General features: G+C 51.0%; 1 protein-coding gene and 1 long non-coding RNA gene across 3 annotated transcripts in view; one reads left to right on the top strand and one right to left on the bottom strand.

Annotated features, from left to right (window-relative positions):
- Nucleotides 1–15,389, bottom strand: part of PRICKLE3 (prickle planar cell polarity protein 3) — a 33,979-nt gene extending 18,590 nt beyond the window's left edge. The window contains exons 1-3 of one of the 2 annotated variants that reach the window (XM_055003631.1): nucleotides 15,329–15,389; nucleotides 9,518–9,603; nucleotides 6,186–6,369 (exon numbers count right to left, since the gene is read on the bottom strand). In XM_055003631.1, the coding sequence (XP_054859606.1) occupies nucleotides 6,186–6,369; nucleotides 9,518–9,603; nucleotides 15,329–15,370 (312 nt within the window). In that variant the 5' untranslated portion in view covers nucleotides 15,371–15,389. Of the gene's footprint in view, nucleotides 1–6,185; nucleotides 6,370–9,517; nucleotides 11,807–15,328 lie in introns of those variants that run through there. The other variant, XM_055003630.1, reaches the window with a different exon arrangement.
- A 179-nt stretch (nucleotides 15,390–15,568) lies between these two features.
- On the top strand, nucleotides 15,569–17,107 carry LOC129346283 (uncharacterized). The gene is made up of 2 exons (XR_008598743.1): nucleotides 15,569–15,887; nucleotides 16,833–17,107. It is a non-coding gene; the product is annotated as an uncharacterized LOC129346283 (long non-coding RNA).
- The last annotated feature ends 183 nt before the right edge of the window (nucleotides 17,108–17,290 follow it).

Here is a 17,290-nt window from a genome sequence, read left to right as displayed (position 1 = left end):
TCCAGCAGAAGCTTTCACGAGTCAGAAGAACTCCATCAGGCGCACAAGGCCCAGAGGAGTCCATTTTTATGTGGCTGCAACAGACGAACCCGTATTCTGCAACTCGCTCTGCTTCCGGCCCACCCCAAGCAACACTTTGTAATAGTGCTGAGAACCCTTCCTCCAAATCCCCCAAAGCCTGTCTCTGGCAAACACTTCATAAACAACAGGATGAGAATAGCAAGCACTTTGGACAATGAAAAGTGCTAGATTCCCAGTAATCTGCTTTAAACGAGGGCTTTACTAATCCAATCACAGCCTGGCCTTGTGGAAGAGATCAGGTTACACAACGCACAGCCCCAATAAGCAGCAACTGGCCTGCCAATAAATTTATACAGTACCTCTTTCAAAACCCCATGTTTTGAAAAACACCCCATTTTATCAAGTTCATGGCAATAACTGATATTTCCCCCTCTTGGTTAGAGTTTTCTTTCTTTTCTTTTTAGTGTTATGCTTTGAATACCACTTCCTAAACAAGAGTTCTGTGTAACTTGAAAACTTGCTACTGGGACCAAGGGACAGAGCCCAGGATGGGACTACGCAGTTGACTAGAAGGCTGGATTTTTAATAACGGGCCACATTTGGGTAGGGACTAAATGCCTCAGTCGTCCCTTTCTGTCACTCATTCCAAATAGCTGCCATTTGATCCTACAGGTCAAATTAAATGCTGTGCGCTTGGGAGCAAGAGCAAAATCTGCCCAACTAAATAACTAAAAAGTTTGGTGGCCCAGCCTCTACCAAAGGGGACGCCAAGGAAGGAAGAGCAACACCCCCCTTCTCTTCTCAAGAGGGCAGGAGGCAACGCTGCACAGGGTCAAACCTGCTTCTGCACCCAGGAAGTGACTAGTGACTCTGAAGTGCTCAGAGCAACCTACTTGGATGGAATTATCTCACTGATATCCCCCAAAAGAGCCCTTTGAGGAAGGTTAGGCTGAGAGAAATATGAGTGGAATTCATGGTCCGACCAGAGAACCCACCCGTCTCCCCAGTTCATATCCAACACTCTAGCCACTACACTGCCCTGTCCTGGATGGCCCTGGTGAGCCTGATCTTGTCAGACCTCACAAGCTAAGCAGGGTTGGCTTTGGTTAGTAATTGGATGGGAGACCTCCAATGAAGACCAGGGCTGCAGCAACGGCAAACCACCTCTGTTAGCCTCTTGCCATGAGAACTCCACCAGGGGTGGCCATAAGTCAACTCTGACTTGAGGGCACTCTCCCCCATTACCAACCACTGCACCACTGTGACGGGGAAAGGAACAGACCTCTCCGTCCTTCTCTCCTCCTCCATTCAACCAAACTGGCAGGTCTTTAACTCGCATATTAAAGGGCTAGTTCCTAAAATTCTGTTAGACTCACCAAGAAACAGAATTCAAGAACGAGCAACGGGTAAAGTTCTGTACTTGAGGACACATTTATCATGAGTAAAACACTGCCTTGCAAGATATGGTCCCCCCCCCCCCTCTCCACACACATTATAAACGAGGCCACGATCCTAACGATTTAGGAAGCACCATCTTGCAGGAGGCTAAGAGCGGGACCACAAGTGACAAAAGGCACAGGTTGGACACTTGTCAGCTTCCCTCAAGTTTTGATGGGAAATGTCGGCGTCCTGGTCTTGCAGCTTGACTCTCTGACTGCTGTCCAATGGACTTTTCAACTGTCACTTGTCCAACATTCTGCCAAGCTGCCTACATTTCCCGCCAAAACTTGAGGGAAGCTGGCAAGTGTCCAACCTGTGTCAGGCGTCACTTGTGGTCCCGCTCTAAGGAGTCCGTGGTTCCCAGGCACAGCAGCTCCAAAGCACAGTATTTACTTTTGTTTGTTTAAAACATTTATATTCCACCTCTTCACACAACTACCTGAGGTGGCTAACAAAGTAAAATAAGATAAAATCACCACACTATAAATTCAAACCATTCAAAACTCATAGCATAAACACGTTTGAAACCCCCGCAGCATAAAGGCCTGTGAAACGCCCTATGGAGAAGGAAAGCAGGGCCTGCTCAGCTCAAGAGAAGGGACCGAGTATGGTCCACGCAAGGAACTTGTCCACTTTCTTCTGCAAGCAAAGGGGATCCTGCCTACCCACTGAGCACTTCCCTTTGCAGAAGTGACCAGGCAGCCTCAGCACCGCCAGGGCGTAATCGAAACACTGTAGGACCAAAACTCTAACCCCACCCGCCATGCAGCTAAAAATCTAAGGCTGCATTCAGGATTTAACAAACTTAACCGTGGTAAAGTTAAAATAAGCCTGAGCCTGCTTGCCGCAGAGGTGGCCGTTGCGCTTCACTCCTTCCCCTCCTGCACAGAGTGCAATGAAGGAATCCTGGCCAGAGACACATTCTGGGTAGCCACAGTATACAAATATAGCAGCGTGGGTTAACCGAAGTCTCTTCATCTCAAGGCTCGAGTCCAGACAGAACTCAGGGCAGGGGGAGGAGAGTAACTCCATTTCACCCACACACTTGCACTCATATGCTCCACGTAAGAGTCTAACCAGGAACCCTCTGTGCACAAAGGGGGCGGGAGAGGTGCAGGCAAGCCCAGCCAGTTGACAGGTTCAGGCAGATTTTAACTTAACCAACATGCAAGCAGGACAGGCTCAAGTTATTGCAATGCCCAAGGCCAAAAACAATGTTGCTGCTCTCCTCCTACCATCTTACTAGGTGTAGCAGGGCAAGCGTGTGAAGAGGGGGGGGTGGGGACTGGGTCCCCTCTGGGCTGCAGCCTCTCTTTATCGCTTTCGACAGGAAAAGAAATTTCGCTCACTCTTATGAGGGGGGAAAGGGTGGAAAGGGTGAGGGAGCCCAGCTTTCCTCAGACCATGCTGTCCCATGGACCTGGCTGGTGGGGGAAAGGAGGGGGGAAAGGGTGAGGGAGCCCAGCTTTCCTCAGACCATGCTGTCCCATGGACCTGGCTGGTGGGGGAGCTTTGGGCTCCCTTCGGGGCTTTTCTCAGTGACAGCCCCCCAGGACCACTGCTTTCTGCACCCCCTCCCCAATGCCTGTGGCTTTCGCCTGCTCTGCTGTTCCTTCTCTGGCAGTGTGTTTTCTAGCAGGAACTCCTTGGGAGAACTTGGGGCTGAAGGGGCTGAGACCTGAATGGGAGCGTTTCCGCAGCCACATGCCTGCCTCTGGTTTACAAAGATCTTTGTTTCCCCCTCCCTGCTCTTACAGCCAGCAGGAACGACATGCAGAGAGAACAGCTTGTGGCAATTTGTCTCAATGCTATTATTATACCCTTCGACTACCATGATGTGCATGAGAGCACAGCAAGGCTTCTGGGTCAGGGAGGCCCAGAGGGGGCTCATCAGAATTCCCTCCCCTTGACGCGGCAGGGCCCTAACAACACCTGCCTCTCTGTTCTCCCACCCACCTGCCCACGGCAGCCACATCCTGACTTCCTCCCTCACAACAGGCAGTTCCTGATTCCTGGCCCTTCCATCCTCCAACGAGAGCAGTCTAAGGGGACGCCCCGTCATCCTCCAGCTTGGAGATCACCCATCTGATGCCGACACTGCTTGAGCCAAGCACCAGCCAGGCCAGAGACAGCAAGCTGCTGTAGCACAGTGGTTAAGTGGTCTGGCTGTGAATCAGCACTCTGCTGGTTCGAATCCCACTCCTGCCACGAGCTGGTTCGAATCCCACTCCTCTCAGCCCTAGCTCCCCAGCTGTATTGCGGGGATAATAATAACACTAACTTGTTCTCTGCTCTGGGTGGGGCACTAATCGGTCTAGAAGAGCGGTATAAGCGAGAGTTATAAGCACAGTTATAATACGAGGGAGAAAAGTGGATGATCCCAAGCAACACACATCAAGGCAGCAACCTCTCCCTCCTGCTGGGACAGTCAACTACAGAGTGGCTTCAGCTCTGGTTACTTTGATTAGCATTTGGTTTATTGCTTTAAAAAACTAGAGAGGTTTTGCTTCCAGTTCTCAAATTATGGGGAAAGAGCTGGGGGTGGGGCTTACTGAATCCACAAGCCCCGCCCCATCACTCCCCTCCACCTTGTCTCCTAAAGCCTAGCTCTATTCCTACAAGGGGTTCAATTGATTTTATTAAATCATATATACTTATTTGACCCCACCCTCCAAAGAAGGGGCCCGAGGGGATTACAAGACAGCCCATTATGGACAAAATCAGGGGGACATTTACTCACAGGAATCATTCTCTCCTGCTCTGTTCTGAATCTGCCTGTGTGACCGGTGGGAATGGCTCCACCAAGTGAAATCTCCCCCCAACCCGCTCTGCTGGCCTCACTCAACAGCCCCCCCCCCAGGGCAGGGGTGCTGATGAAGCTAGAGGCTGGATGGCCCAGGACAGAAGGACGCTCAGGGGTCTGTTCCTTTCTCTGACCAAACTCCCCTTCACCCCTGAAGTGTCAGCTGCCGTCTATCTCCACACTGTGACACAATGACATCCGGGGTGGGGGGGAGACGCCTCTCCTGCCGTTCCCTTCATGCCGGAAGTGAATTTTCAAGAATTCTGCCGTCAATTCCACTTCCCCAGCCGGCTCTGTACAAAAGCAAAAAGACCCGAGAGGGGCTGCAGCCCTCCCTCACGTGGGCTTCAAGGCGGACTTCCCCCAACCCTCTCCCACCCCTTTCTCTGCTGGAATTGAGAAGCAGGCACTGCCCCCCTCCCACCCCAGTTCTTTGGCTCTTGACATTTCCCCAGAGATTAAGGGAAGTCGGAAAGCAGGAAGCATGGCCGCCGCGCTTGGCTTCCCTCAGCCAGGGTGCATACTGTACTGTGGGGACAGTGTGTGGCAGTCTGTGTATGTATCACAGGGTGTGAGTAGCGGTTCTTGGGGTGTCCCCCTCAGCCAGGGATAGAGCCACAGGGCAATCCAGGCAGGGGTGCCATACATAAGAACACGGAGCCAGATTCTTCTAAAGCAGTAACAAAGGGCACCTATCACAACAGCAGGGGGCAGCCACCTCCCTAGGCCTTCTGTAATCTAAGTACTATTTACCAGTTTGGTGTGGTGGTTAAGAGTGGCAGGACTCTAATCTGGAAAGCCAGGTTTGATTCCCCACTCCTCTGCTTGCAGCCAGCTGGGTGACCTTGGGTCAGTCAGCTCTCTCTCAGCCCCACCCACCTCACAGGGTGATTGTCACAAGGATAACAACAACATACTTGGTAAACTGCTCTGAGTGGGTGTTAAGTTCTCCTGAAGGGTGGTATATAAACTGAATGTTATTATTTATTATATTTCCGGCTCAAGCATCCCATACAACTCAGCAGATGCTATAAGCTCTCTTTGCACATTTACCCGAAAGGCAAAACTATGATTGTGCAAATGAGCAATGGGAGTGAGTCTAAGGGCATAAGTATCCTACATATTTAACCTAGTTTATAGTCACTGCTTGTCCCCAGGGAATGCTGGGAACTGAAACACAGAATGTCAAACAACATGCAGTACCCATACCAAGCACCAGTCCCAGGAGAGACAGCCACGTCAATTAAACTCTTTTAAAAGTGATCTAGGCTGGCAGTATAGCCATGCCCTAAAAGAGTAAATGCGGTTATTTCTGGGTTTCCCCTAGTTAGAAAATACAGGAATCAGCACACTCCATAAATACACGTGAACATATTAATTCTCCAACTGCTTTCATACAAATAATGTTTCTTCTTCCTTGCCTAATGTCAGGGCAGTTCTGTATTGTTGCTAAGCTCCAGTTATTTAACCAGGTATACTAAACGCATGTGGGAAAACTGGATGGTTCCCCCAGAGGATTTCTGGGGATTAATAGAAATTCTAGGAGAAATTGAAATAACTGTTGTTATCTTCAAAACTACTGATAACTATTATTAGCAAACTTGTATTGGGAGTGATGGTCTGTTTATTTATATCCCACTTTTATCTCCAGTGGGGACTCAAAATAGCTTACAAAATGCAAAAGTAGACTTTAAACAAACAAACAAACAGGGAAAAGATTTAACAAGCAGCTATACAGTTCCTCCCAACATTTCTACCTACTTTTAAGAAAAACAATCCAAAATTTCAACCCACACACTTTTGAAAGCTTTGCAAATTCTAACACCTCTTGTGAAGACAGAACTCTTCTTTTTAGACTGCGATTTGTAATAACAATACACACTCAGGCTGTGACTACGAGCATCCCTGCACTCCCGTTCACCTGCTCAGGCTTGAGTCCTGGGGGCACCCAGGCGTACTCCTCCGAGGCGCAGCCCGAGTCGTCATCCGAGATGGAGTGCCGCTGAAAGTCAGAGATGAGACGGCACATCATCCTTTCCAAGTCCACTGGCACCATGCGCACCGCGTGCTCCTCCCGTGGGCACTTGCAGTGTTGACAGATCTTCCTGCAGAGAAAGGGAAATCCCTACAGTGAAACAGCCCTGGAAAACCCTAGAGGCCCTGAAACCAACAAACCTCCCAATGCATCGCTCTCTCAAGAGGCCCTGTAACGCCAACACCACAGCAAGTGCAGCTCCTCAAGACACGTCCACCCATCAGGTCCTAAGAGAGCCTGAATGGCCACGTAACACCTTAATCTTTGCTATAAGACCCAGACACACCAAAACACCATTTTACACTATAATTAGTTTGCAATGCTTCCAGAAATCTCTCAACTACCAGTTATTAGGGGGAAAACAGGGTTCCGTACATAGCCTCATCGTAATGTGGTGTCTGGGAGATTGCTGAGAGTCAAGTCGTTATCTCATTCTACCACCTCAAATGCATCTTGAGTATCTTGAACCCTGAACGCCAGAGCCATTTTGATGGATTAGGCCTACTCCACAAGACCTACTGAACACAGACTGAGGACCAGGCTAACCCCACGAAGCTAGCGTTGGGCGGTCAGACTTGCAGTCAGGGGCCTCCAGCTCCTACATAATGGGCTCAGCAGCTCCTAGGAGGGGGAGTCTCAGCAGGTAGCACGGGCAGAAAGGCAACCCCAGTAGAGGAATAACATGACGCGGTAGCAGTGGCGATTGCTGAAACAGAGGGGGGCTATTGAGCATGCAGGACAGGGCCTGCCCCAGAGGGGGAAAGGCAGGGAGTGATGGAAAGTGACAGAAAGGAGAGCGGCTTCCACTCCATTTGCTTTCCTGTCACAGTGCAAATGAAAAGTAAACATCATAGATCAAATGTGAAAGACGGGGTGGGGAAGGGGGGTGGATGAATACGATGAGGAAGATGTTTGGGGGGATCGGAAAAGAAGGGCAAGAGGTGAGCCCGCTTGCGGGGAGGGCGGAATACAAATTTGAAGTAAATAAAATAAAATAAAATAAAAAGCATGAAGAGAAAGGGAACCCATAGTGAGTGGGATCCAGGGTGAAAAGACTGGAGGGAGAGGATTGCAGTCTACAGAAGGAGCTCAAGGCATGGAAGTCAGATTGAATCACATCAGGGAGAAAGAATGAGTCGAAAGGGGATGATGAAAATGAGATAAAACGAGAAAGTGGGATAACAAGCAGGGGGTTTATCCCAGAGCACAAGCATTACTGGGGGGGGCACAAACTTGTACAATGCCCCCAACCCACACACCACCATCCCTCATCCCATACAGACAATCTCATGAATCATAAAAACAGTTTTAGACATGAAATTACTGTTATATACTCTTCATTTCTGAAAAATGCCTGCGTTTGCTACTTGTTTAATAATAACATCCAGCTTGCGAGTCCTACAAGTTTGCTAACTACTTTGTAACTTTTGGGTCCCAATCTTGTCAATGTCTTTTTTTTTTAAAAGTCTAACCGACCAACATGGCTGCAAAGATCAGGCCGGTTAATGTAAAGCTTTCTTTTTCTGACCTTTTTCATTGCAAAATCATGAACTAGCAGACTCCTCACCAAGTCCTTTTAAATTGCAAATTCGCACTCAGTAGAGTTCTTGCCCCAACGTAGAACATCGAGGTTTTTATTTTATTTATTTATATTTAATATATCCTACCTTTTTGCCCTCCTAAGGGCCAACAAGGTGGACAACAAATTAAAATATACATAATAAAATTGCATTTTAAAGCAATTGAAACCAACCAAAATGACTACAACAACACATTATTAAAACAGTTGAACCAGAGGTAAAAACATTCAAAGACTTAAAGGCAACAATGAAAACATTTCAAACATGGGGCATGAAGGACGGATCACTGAGGGAATGCCAAATGAAACAAAAAAGTATCACCCACCGGCGGAAGCCGGCAACAGAAGGGGACAGGTCAGCCTTCCAGCGGAGAGAGTTCTGGAGTTTGGGCGCCATGACCAAGAAGGCCCTCTCCTAGGCTGCCACCCTTCTCATCTCGGAAAGCAGGGCAACCCAAAGCAAGCCTCCCCGAAGATGGCCGCAGCAGCCAAGTAGGTGCGTAAGGGCCTGGGCAGTCCTTTGTTGCTCCCGGACCATATAGGGCTTAAAGGTCAGCACCAGCTCCTTGACTTATGCCCTGAAACAGACTGGGAGCCAGCATGGATGGGCAAAGGTTGGAGCGGTATAGTCCCTACGACCCACTTGAGTCAACTCCCTGGTTGCAGCATTCAGCTCCTAAGGAAGTTTCCAAATTCTTCTCAAGGGCAGCCCCACACAGAGAGCATTATAGCAATCTAATCTAGATGTCACCGTGCACCACATAATGAATGCCCGCTTGCTGAAACTTCTTTCAGCTTCTTCCACAGTTTCTGGCAGTGTGCAAAGAACCTGTAGGGCTATGTACACTTCACTGAGAATCAGTGGCCACCGACTCAGCCTCTAAGTCATCTTCAGCTTGACTTTGTTCATCTGCTTCCCTAGTTATTGTATTGTTGCCTGACTGCAGAAATGCCTCGTCAGACATGAAAAATCGGAACGCTGATTGGTTTCCTTTAGCTTCTTTTTGTTCCCTTTCTTTTACCCCTTTACATTTCTGGCTGCTTGATTTGCATTTATAACCACCACCAGACATGGCAGCAGGGGCTGTGTTTGTGTGGCTGTGAGTGAATTAGACACTAGCTCACATATATTTTAGGCCTGCAAATCCGACCCAGAGCAGTAGCAGCCGTTGCTCTCACTCTCTTCTGGTGCTTTGCTTTATCCTTTCCACAAAGCGTTCCTTCCTCCTGCCTGTGCAAAAGGAACTCTGGGCCGGGCCGTTCTTGACAGGGTAGACCTGGAAGCCCAGCAGCTCAGCACGTGGCCTGTGATTGCTGCTCTAACATGGCTTCTGATGGGCTCCAGCAAATCTCACAAGCGCTGGACAAAAGGTAAATGGATACGTTTCTATAAGTATCCTCAGGCAAGATCTAGTTTATTCTAAAAAAATTTTCCTCATGGTAACAGGGAGTGCAGCCTGGGCCTGGCTTCTGTGGTCCTTCAGGCCCCAGTAAAGCGTGCCTCCCCTACCCAGAGGCACTCTGGTTGATACAAAACAGCAAAGAGCAAGAAATAGATAGATCAGGAAGGAGACAGGTGGTCAGAAGGGATGGAGGAGGGTGGTCTGGTGGAGTGAGGGGGGGCAGCATATTCTCCTACCTCCATCCATGAACTAGGAAGCCCGGGCACTGCTCACCACACGCCTGACATGGCTGGCCCCGGTCAGGGTCCTCTACCTCAGGTAGCTGATGTGGGACAGAGAGGCAAGAAATCAGCCACCAACCCAACAGTAGCTCCAGCATTCAATTACCAGCATCACCAACACGACCCCCCCCCCACTCCACAGCAAATTAAACGTGCATCCACCCACCCGCGTGGCCAAGACACATTCACCAGTGCGGCAACACCAATGTGGCCTCTGTTGCCTACACACCATCCGCAGCACTTTCCCATACAACCAGCTCATGGCCGCTAAGTATTCTCAACATACACCCTCCATCATCGAAAGAATGTAAGAAGAGCCCTACTAGATCAGACCAGCAACCCGTTTCACACGGCAGCCAACCAGTTATCCTGGAGGGTCAACAAACAGGGCCTAAAGTGCCGAGGCCTTTCCCTTGCTTCCTGGCAACATGAAGGCTCCCAGACCACCGGGCTCTGTAACCACACTGGCCAAAGCTTATGAGGGCAAGAAAGGCTGGTTTGTGGATGCAGGACTCTTCCGTTCACTTCTTGACTAGGGGACTTTCAAAACCTAAGGCAGCACTTTTCTTAGGCTTGGAGATTTTTTGCAAGGCCTCTTTGGCTGTTGCCATAGCTACACGGGTGAGTCTGCCTGCAAAGTAGTCCATCACATTGCCATTCTATGGATGACGGAGATTTAAACTTTCAGGTCCAGGGCTCCGTAGACAAAACTTTGCTCCCATTAAGGTCTAAAAGGGAACAAACTCCAGCATGGAATTGAGGGAGAAAATGCAACGTCATTGGGTGCCGGAAGACATCCGCAGGTTGGAATCGGTCCCGGCTCAGTTCAGCAAGGCATAAACTGCAGATGTGGACTTCATGCCACCCTACATGGCTGAGAAAAAAGTGGGCAGTAAAAAGAATGGACTAAGGGAGGATGGGAAGTAGAAGGCTGTATCAAGCGTGACATCCAGTGGAAGAGAGGAATTATCATTATTCCTTTTTATCCCTCTTTCCTCGTTGGAATGAATTTCATCATGCAACTAAAAGCTAAGGATATGACAGATGAAGGGGGGAGAAGGTACCAGGAACTGGTATACCTACGGGACCGCCTCCCTCCCTATGTTTCTCCACGGCAGCTTTGCTCACAGGGTCTCCTGCAGGTACCAGGCTGCACACAGGTGAACTCAGCAGCAGCCCGTACACAGGCTTTCTCTGTGGTGGCCCCTATCCTGTGGAATGACCTGCCTGAGGAAGTCAGAAGAGCCCCCACTCTCCTGGCTTTCCATAAATGATGCAAAACCTAACTATTCAAAAAGGCTTTTTACTCAAATGGGAGGGCTGCATTGTAGGGATGGGGGTCTCAGGTACTTCACTAACGAGTTGGGGATCATAGACGTCATCACTATTTTTGCCTTCTTATATATTATCTGCTACTTTAAATATGTACTCCTGTGTAGGTATACCAGCACGTGTCTAAAGTTAGTCCTAGAATTATATTTTGCTCCAGTATTTTTCTACTGGCAGATTTTTCTACTCTGCCTTGGATCCTTGCTAATGCTATGTCTTTAAACTTGTATCTGTTTACCTTATGGTATTGTATTGAAATATACTTACTTGATACTGATTGTATTAACCTCATACTGTGTAATCCGCCTTGAGTCTCAGAGAGAAAGGCGGACTATAAAATGACATAAATAAAAAAATAAAACTGTTCCCACTTGCTCACAAACAAGAATTACGACTTTATTTATTTATTTACTTAGTTACTTCATTTGACCCCTGATATTTGTCCCCATGGGGACCCAAAGGGACACAAAGCATTCTCCTCCCCCCATTTTATTCTCACAACAATTCTGTGAGTGGGTCGTTGGTCCAAGGTCAGTCCAGGAAGCTTCTACGGCACGGTGGTATTCGAACCTGGGTCTCCCAGCTCCTAGTCAAACCACTACACCACTTTGCCTCTTAAAGCAATCCTTGAACCATGGGGCAGTGAAAACAAAAACAGGAGAACGGAATGACAAGACGATTTAAGGTCAAGATGGAGAAATAAAAAAAGGCTGGTTCTGGAAAATCAAGATCCCCCCCCTCATAGATCTGCAGTTCTAACTACCTGGTTTTTATTAATTTTATTGACTTTGTATTTTTAGGAGCAATCCAAAGGCAGCATCTCAAAGTTGTTTTGAAGAAACAAATAGCGCAAAAGTCACCTGGCCAGCATTTCATGCTCCAGGGCAGCTGCCAGAGGAGGAGGTACAGCCAGTAAATGTGCATGTTTGATTATTGACTTCTGGCCCTCCAGCTTTCTAAAGAACAGGACGTCTTTCAGAGGAAGAAATGCTTTGCACATGCTCAAGGGCATGACCCTTCCGTTGATTGTTTTTAAATACTGCTTGTCATCCAAAGGAAAGGTACTCAGCCCATGTTCAGAGACCCTTGAATTTGGGGAGCTGGCAGTGGTAGCAGCTCCAGCTTTAAATACCCACTTCCTAAGAAGTGGGTATTTCTTCCAGTCCTGCAGAAGAGGCCAGATCTGAATCCAACCCATCTTATGTAGTATAACAGAGAGAGAGAGCGAGTGAGAGCGAGAGAGAGAGAGAGCGCACAATTTCCCCAAGCTAAATTATTCCTTTCCCTTCACATCTGCCAACTGCTGCTGTCACAGGGTCAGATACCCCCTCCCTCCTCTTCCAGCTTAGAGGGGATTTCAAGGCAGCATGGGGTGTATATGTGGAATCTGTTTTACCAGACACCGCATTAAGAAATCAAATCCACCAGGACTGACTTAATATTCAACCTTCCTCCATCTACGGATCTGGATCTACCATGGCAACCCTCACACCGCCAGCAATTCCACACACACACACCCCCGCCCCACATTGTCGAACATGACTCCGAAATGCCCTAAAAATCCAGCAGGTAACTAAAAGGGACTAGCCACTGCTAGTCCCAATTATGGCATGTCAAGGAAGGAACTACAGAACTACAGAAACAGAACAGGTGCTCCTGCTTTCGCCCTTCTGCAAATTCTTAAACCCCAGACCCCATTTCATCTTGAGGTTTGAGGCTTCACCAACTAGAAACATCAAACTCCAAAAGAAGATTATATTAAGAAAAGTCGACAGATACCCACTATTCCCAACCCCAAGCCTGGCCAAGATGCCCTCTGTTCCTATCCATTTGCACCAAGCAGCCACTGTGCCTCAATTCCTCCCGCCTCCAAAGCAGCACAGACCTAGCTGGGATTGCCCTGGAACTGGGTCATCTGGTACAGTCGGGCAGTTAACAGCCTTGCCCCTGTCGGCCTAAGGCAGACGCAAAAGAGGTAAACCTCCATCTCATGGACACTCCCAAACTAAAGCGCAAAACAAAATTAAAGAGTGCCTTTCCTGGGAGGGGTCTACAATACAGCCTGACCACGGAAGGACCTACAGTAAGTCTCCAACAGCGTGTCCCTCTCTGCAACAGAACCTCCTGCTGGCTAGCAGCACCCCGGTCATTTCTCCTTGCCAAGCTTCTCCAGCAGTGGAGTCTCTGAGCCCACCAAAAGTACTGGCCTGTTTGTACCCCTTACCTCCTTCACTGGCTTCCTTCAAAAGTCTCTGCAGGCTGGCCTCAGCCTCTTTTGGGGTCTTCTTGCCCTGCTCCCATACATCTTCCTGCCCATGACCTTCACTCCTCCACTTCTGCTGCTCTCGGGCACCCAAAGGCGCCTCCTTCCTTAACCAACTCCACCCACTCCCCCTCCTTGCTCCTTACGCGATGCCAACCTCTGCCAGCACCACCTCTTCCAAGAAGGCCTTGGCTGAGCTCCTCAGCTCCAGTCAAAGGAAGCCAAGGAACGTGGAAGTGCTTTTGTGCATGAACAAGTACCAACAGCTGTTTTCCCTCCGTTATCCCCCTGCTAAAAAATACATACATCAAAATGTAGATTTTTAAGCTCTTCAAGACAGGCTTTTTAAACTTCTGGTATTCTGTAGAAGGCCACGGAAGCTGAGGGCACCACAGAAGTTGAAGGGGCTGTGACACAACACGGGCCAGATTGGCTCCTGCACTAACAATGCCTTCGATATTCAGAAACACTAGACACTTGGAAACTCCGAGTAAATGGATATTTGAGACAGAAAAGCCCACTTTTCATTCTCTTAGTAACTGAGGGACCCAAGGCACTGCTTGTTACATTTCTGGTGAGTTTGCGTTCTATGGGGCTCCAGAATGCCCCCCCTTCCTTTATAATTTTTAATCTGCCCTCCTTGAGTATGCATAAAATGTACCTCTCAAAAACAGATCAAATATGGAACAATGACAGGAACAATGAACGATTTCATAGGCATAAAAAATGTGTAGCTTTTAAAAACATATTGAAACAAACTTTTCCTTATTCACTGCCAGCCACTAATTGCTTTCCAAGGTTTGGCATCGCCTTCAGAAGATACTTCAAGAGTCCAGTGGGCCTCCGGAAGAAGTATTCTCTAGCTACGTGTCCTTATCAAGCGCATCAGGACCAGACTTCCGGCTGGAAGCCTGGGGTCTGTTTCACTACTGCAGCAGCAAGGGCCCCAAAGGAAGGCTGTAGCTAGCAAGACAACACATTCGCTGGTTCGAATCCCACTCCTGCCATGAGCTCAGTAGGTGGCCCTGGGATCTCAACTCCCCTCTGTGTGGAGATCAGGGGGCGGGGCCACCAGCCATGTGACCATTTTCAAAGGTGCCGGAACTCCATCCCGCCACGTTCCGGCTGAAAAAAAGCCCTGAGCATCATCATTATTATTAATCAGGTCATCTCAGGTGTGTTTCTCTGTGGAGCCAGCGCATGGAACGAGACACACTTGTTGAAAGCCCCTTCTGTCCTTTGCATGTGAAGTGTATGCTCTTCAATAAAAAGGGGCCCCTATAAGACCACTAAGTCCATGGGCCAAAAATACCTACGCTCCACCGCTCTTTTGGACGTGGCACATGGAAGGCCTGTGCCGGGGGACGGTCTGGATTGTAAGGCTTGGGCGTGCCAAGTCAGGAAGCAGCCCAGAGGAGCCACGCAGACACTCACACCAAGGCCCTGCTATACCTAGGGTTGCCAGCCCCAGGTGGGGAAATTCCTGGCGCTTTGGGAGGTGGAGCCTAGAGAGGGTGAGCTTCGGTGAGGGAAGGGACCTCGGCAGGCTGTAATGCCATAAAGCGCGCCCTCTAAAGCAGCCGTCTTCTCCAGGCGGACTGAACCCTGCCAGCTGGGGCTCAGCTGAAATCCTGGGAGGTCTCCAGCCACCACCGGGAGAACGGCAACCCCAGCCATACCCCTGCTAGTGGGCGTGACAGGCCTGAGCTAGCAAGACTGCGGCACACGCGCGGAGCCGCGCACGCGCGACCGCCCCCGGCCGGCCCGCTCTCAGGGCAGAGGCAACGCGGGCGAAGCACCCGGGCGAGCCCCGGCCTGGCACGCGAGCAGGAGCCCAGGGCGGCGAGGGAGCGGCCCCGCGGCGGGCAGCCGCCAGACCGCCGGGCCCCGCGTGCGCTCCCCCCCCCCCCGCCCCAGCCCCGCGCCGCTCGGGCGGCCTCGGAGGGCTCCTGCCCGCCTGCGGCGCCACCTGCGCCGGCCCGGCCCGGGAGGGCAGCGGGGCCAGCCGGGGGCTTCTCCCGCACAGACCGCGCCGCCGCCTGGGCCGGCCAGGGCGCCGCGTCCCTGCCCAGCGCTCGCCGCAGCGGCCCAGCCCGGCTCTGCGGAGGCGAGAGGCCCGTCCGCACCGCCGCCTCCCCGCCCTGCCCTGCCCCGGGCCGCGCCGCGCCACTCACGGTCCGGGCGGATCGGCGACGCCGCGAGCCGCGGGGGAACATGGCCCGAGCCCGCCGCCTCCCTCCCTCCCGGCTCGGGCTGCGCTTCCTCTCGCCTCCGCTCGCCGCGCCTGCCTGCCTCCCTCCCCCGGGGAGGAGGAGCTGCCCGCCCAGCCCTCCCGCCAGCCGGGCCTTCCTCCTCCGCCCGGCCGCTCCGCCCGGCTGGCCGCTGGCTGCGCGTCTCTTCCGGCGAGACGCCTCCTGTCCCGTCGTCCCGGGCCGGCCTCTCGCGGGCCTCTGCTGCGACCGGGGCCGAGGGCGGCGCCCTCTCCCGCCGTGGCGAAGGCAGGAGCGGGAGCCGCGCGCTCGACACGACCCAAGCGCGGGCAAACCGGGCTCGGAAGCGCCCCGAATTCAGACGCGCTTCGGTCACAAGCGCTCCCTGCCGCCAAGGGGCTCCCCTGGAGCTTAAAGGGCACCGGGGAGCCCCGGCTTACGTTGCAATCTCCCCCTTACTTCAAGAAGCTGAAGCCATCCGTTTCCCCCTGCTTTCATTTTAGCCTCACAACGGCCCTGAGAGGTAGGCTAGATTGCGTGTGTCACTGGGCCGAGGTCCTGGCAGAGCAGGGGTTTGGACCTGGGGACCCCAGGGCCACCTCTGATGCGCCAACCATTACACAGACCTGCTTCATAAGTGAGTCCATATAGGACACAACCTCACCCGCCCCTCTCTAAGGATGATTCAGAAATGGGAGGAAGGGATACTGAACCACAAGTCCAGACCCCCCCCCCCTTAACTGCCAGTGTGCCAGAAAAAGGGCAGAGAATAAAACAGTGGCCGGGGGGGGGGGGTGGCTTTCAAGCACAAAGAAATGCAGCCTGACGCCTCCATATGTTCAGAGTATGAGGACCTGCAAGCTATGCCTGGCACGGGAGATGAACAGAAAATGCCGAAGGGTGGCAGGCAAGGCAATCTCAGATAGACAATCTGAGCCTCCTGCTTCCCCCCCCATCCCCCCCAGGCCAGTTTGGCTAGGGATCCTGACAGTGTTTTGCCATCTTCTGGGGGGGTGGGGTGCAGAGATACTTGTGAATTTCCTGCATTGTGCAGAGGGGTTGGACTAGATGATCCTCGAGGTTCCAGCCCTATGATTCCAACACTGGAGCATTCAGTCTTGGGCTCCAGGCATTAAGGGGACAAATGGAAGTTTTCAGTGGAGACACCCAACCCAGACTGAGCCTGGCCCTGTGGGTCCCGCTCCTTGGCCCGTCAGCAGAATGTCGGGAGACCCTGCAGTGACTTCCTTGGTGCCAAGAGAACTGAGCTCAGCATGTGATGGGGGGGGGTGAGTGCATGGGCTGTGAGTGACCCCCAAGATGACCTTCCAAGCAGCGTCAGGCCAGGGGAGCTGCGCAGTGTGTTCTTTTTGTCCTACACAGTGTCAGGTTCAGAATGCTGTATAGTACATCTTTGCTTAACCAACTCCATATTTAATCCTCTCAGTATTTAGTGCTCTTTTCACAGGTGCCAAGGTTCCCAGGCAGCTATCTAACAGAAGAGGATTGTTTTGGCTACCGATGTTCCACCGAGAATCAGCCTTGGGAAACTACTGCTCTCCCTACTTCAAAGGCGTTGTTTTGGGAACCGTGGGGGGGAGGAGGGGCCCGCTGGGATCTGTTACTCTGTACCTTATGCCTTGCCTATCATTGGTAACAATGCATATGCACCATCCTGAATATTGCATTCAGGCTAGTGGACTATAATGAACTATTTCTTCAATAAATTCCTTTTGGAAACAATGGACAGTTGTCTGATTGCAGAAGGAAGTCTGAAGTAAGGACATTATCTAGCCACAGTTCTGACACACAGGCTGTGGCACCCCACCTGCCCCCAAATATTTGGCAACCCAAAGAGCAAAGGGGAAATGAGAAGGATACCCGGGAATGTGGCTCAACTGAAGTTCCTGGCTGGTTGGAGAGACG

The sequence above is a fragment of the Eublepharis macularius genome, chromosome 19 (assembly GCF_028583425.1).
Source record: "Eublepharis macularius isolate TG4126 chromosome 19, MPM_Emac_v1.0, whole genome shotgun sequence".
NCBI classification, from domain to species: Eukaryota; Metazoa; Chordata; class Lepidosauria; order Squamata; family Eublepharidae; genus Eublepharis; species Eublepharis macularius.
Note: the sequence above shows the minus strand (reverse complement) of the source record. Positions and strands in the feature narration are given on the sequence as shown.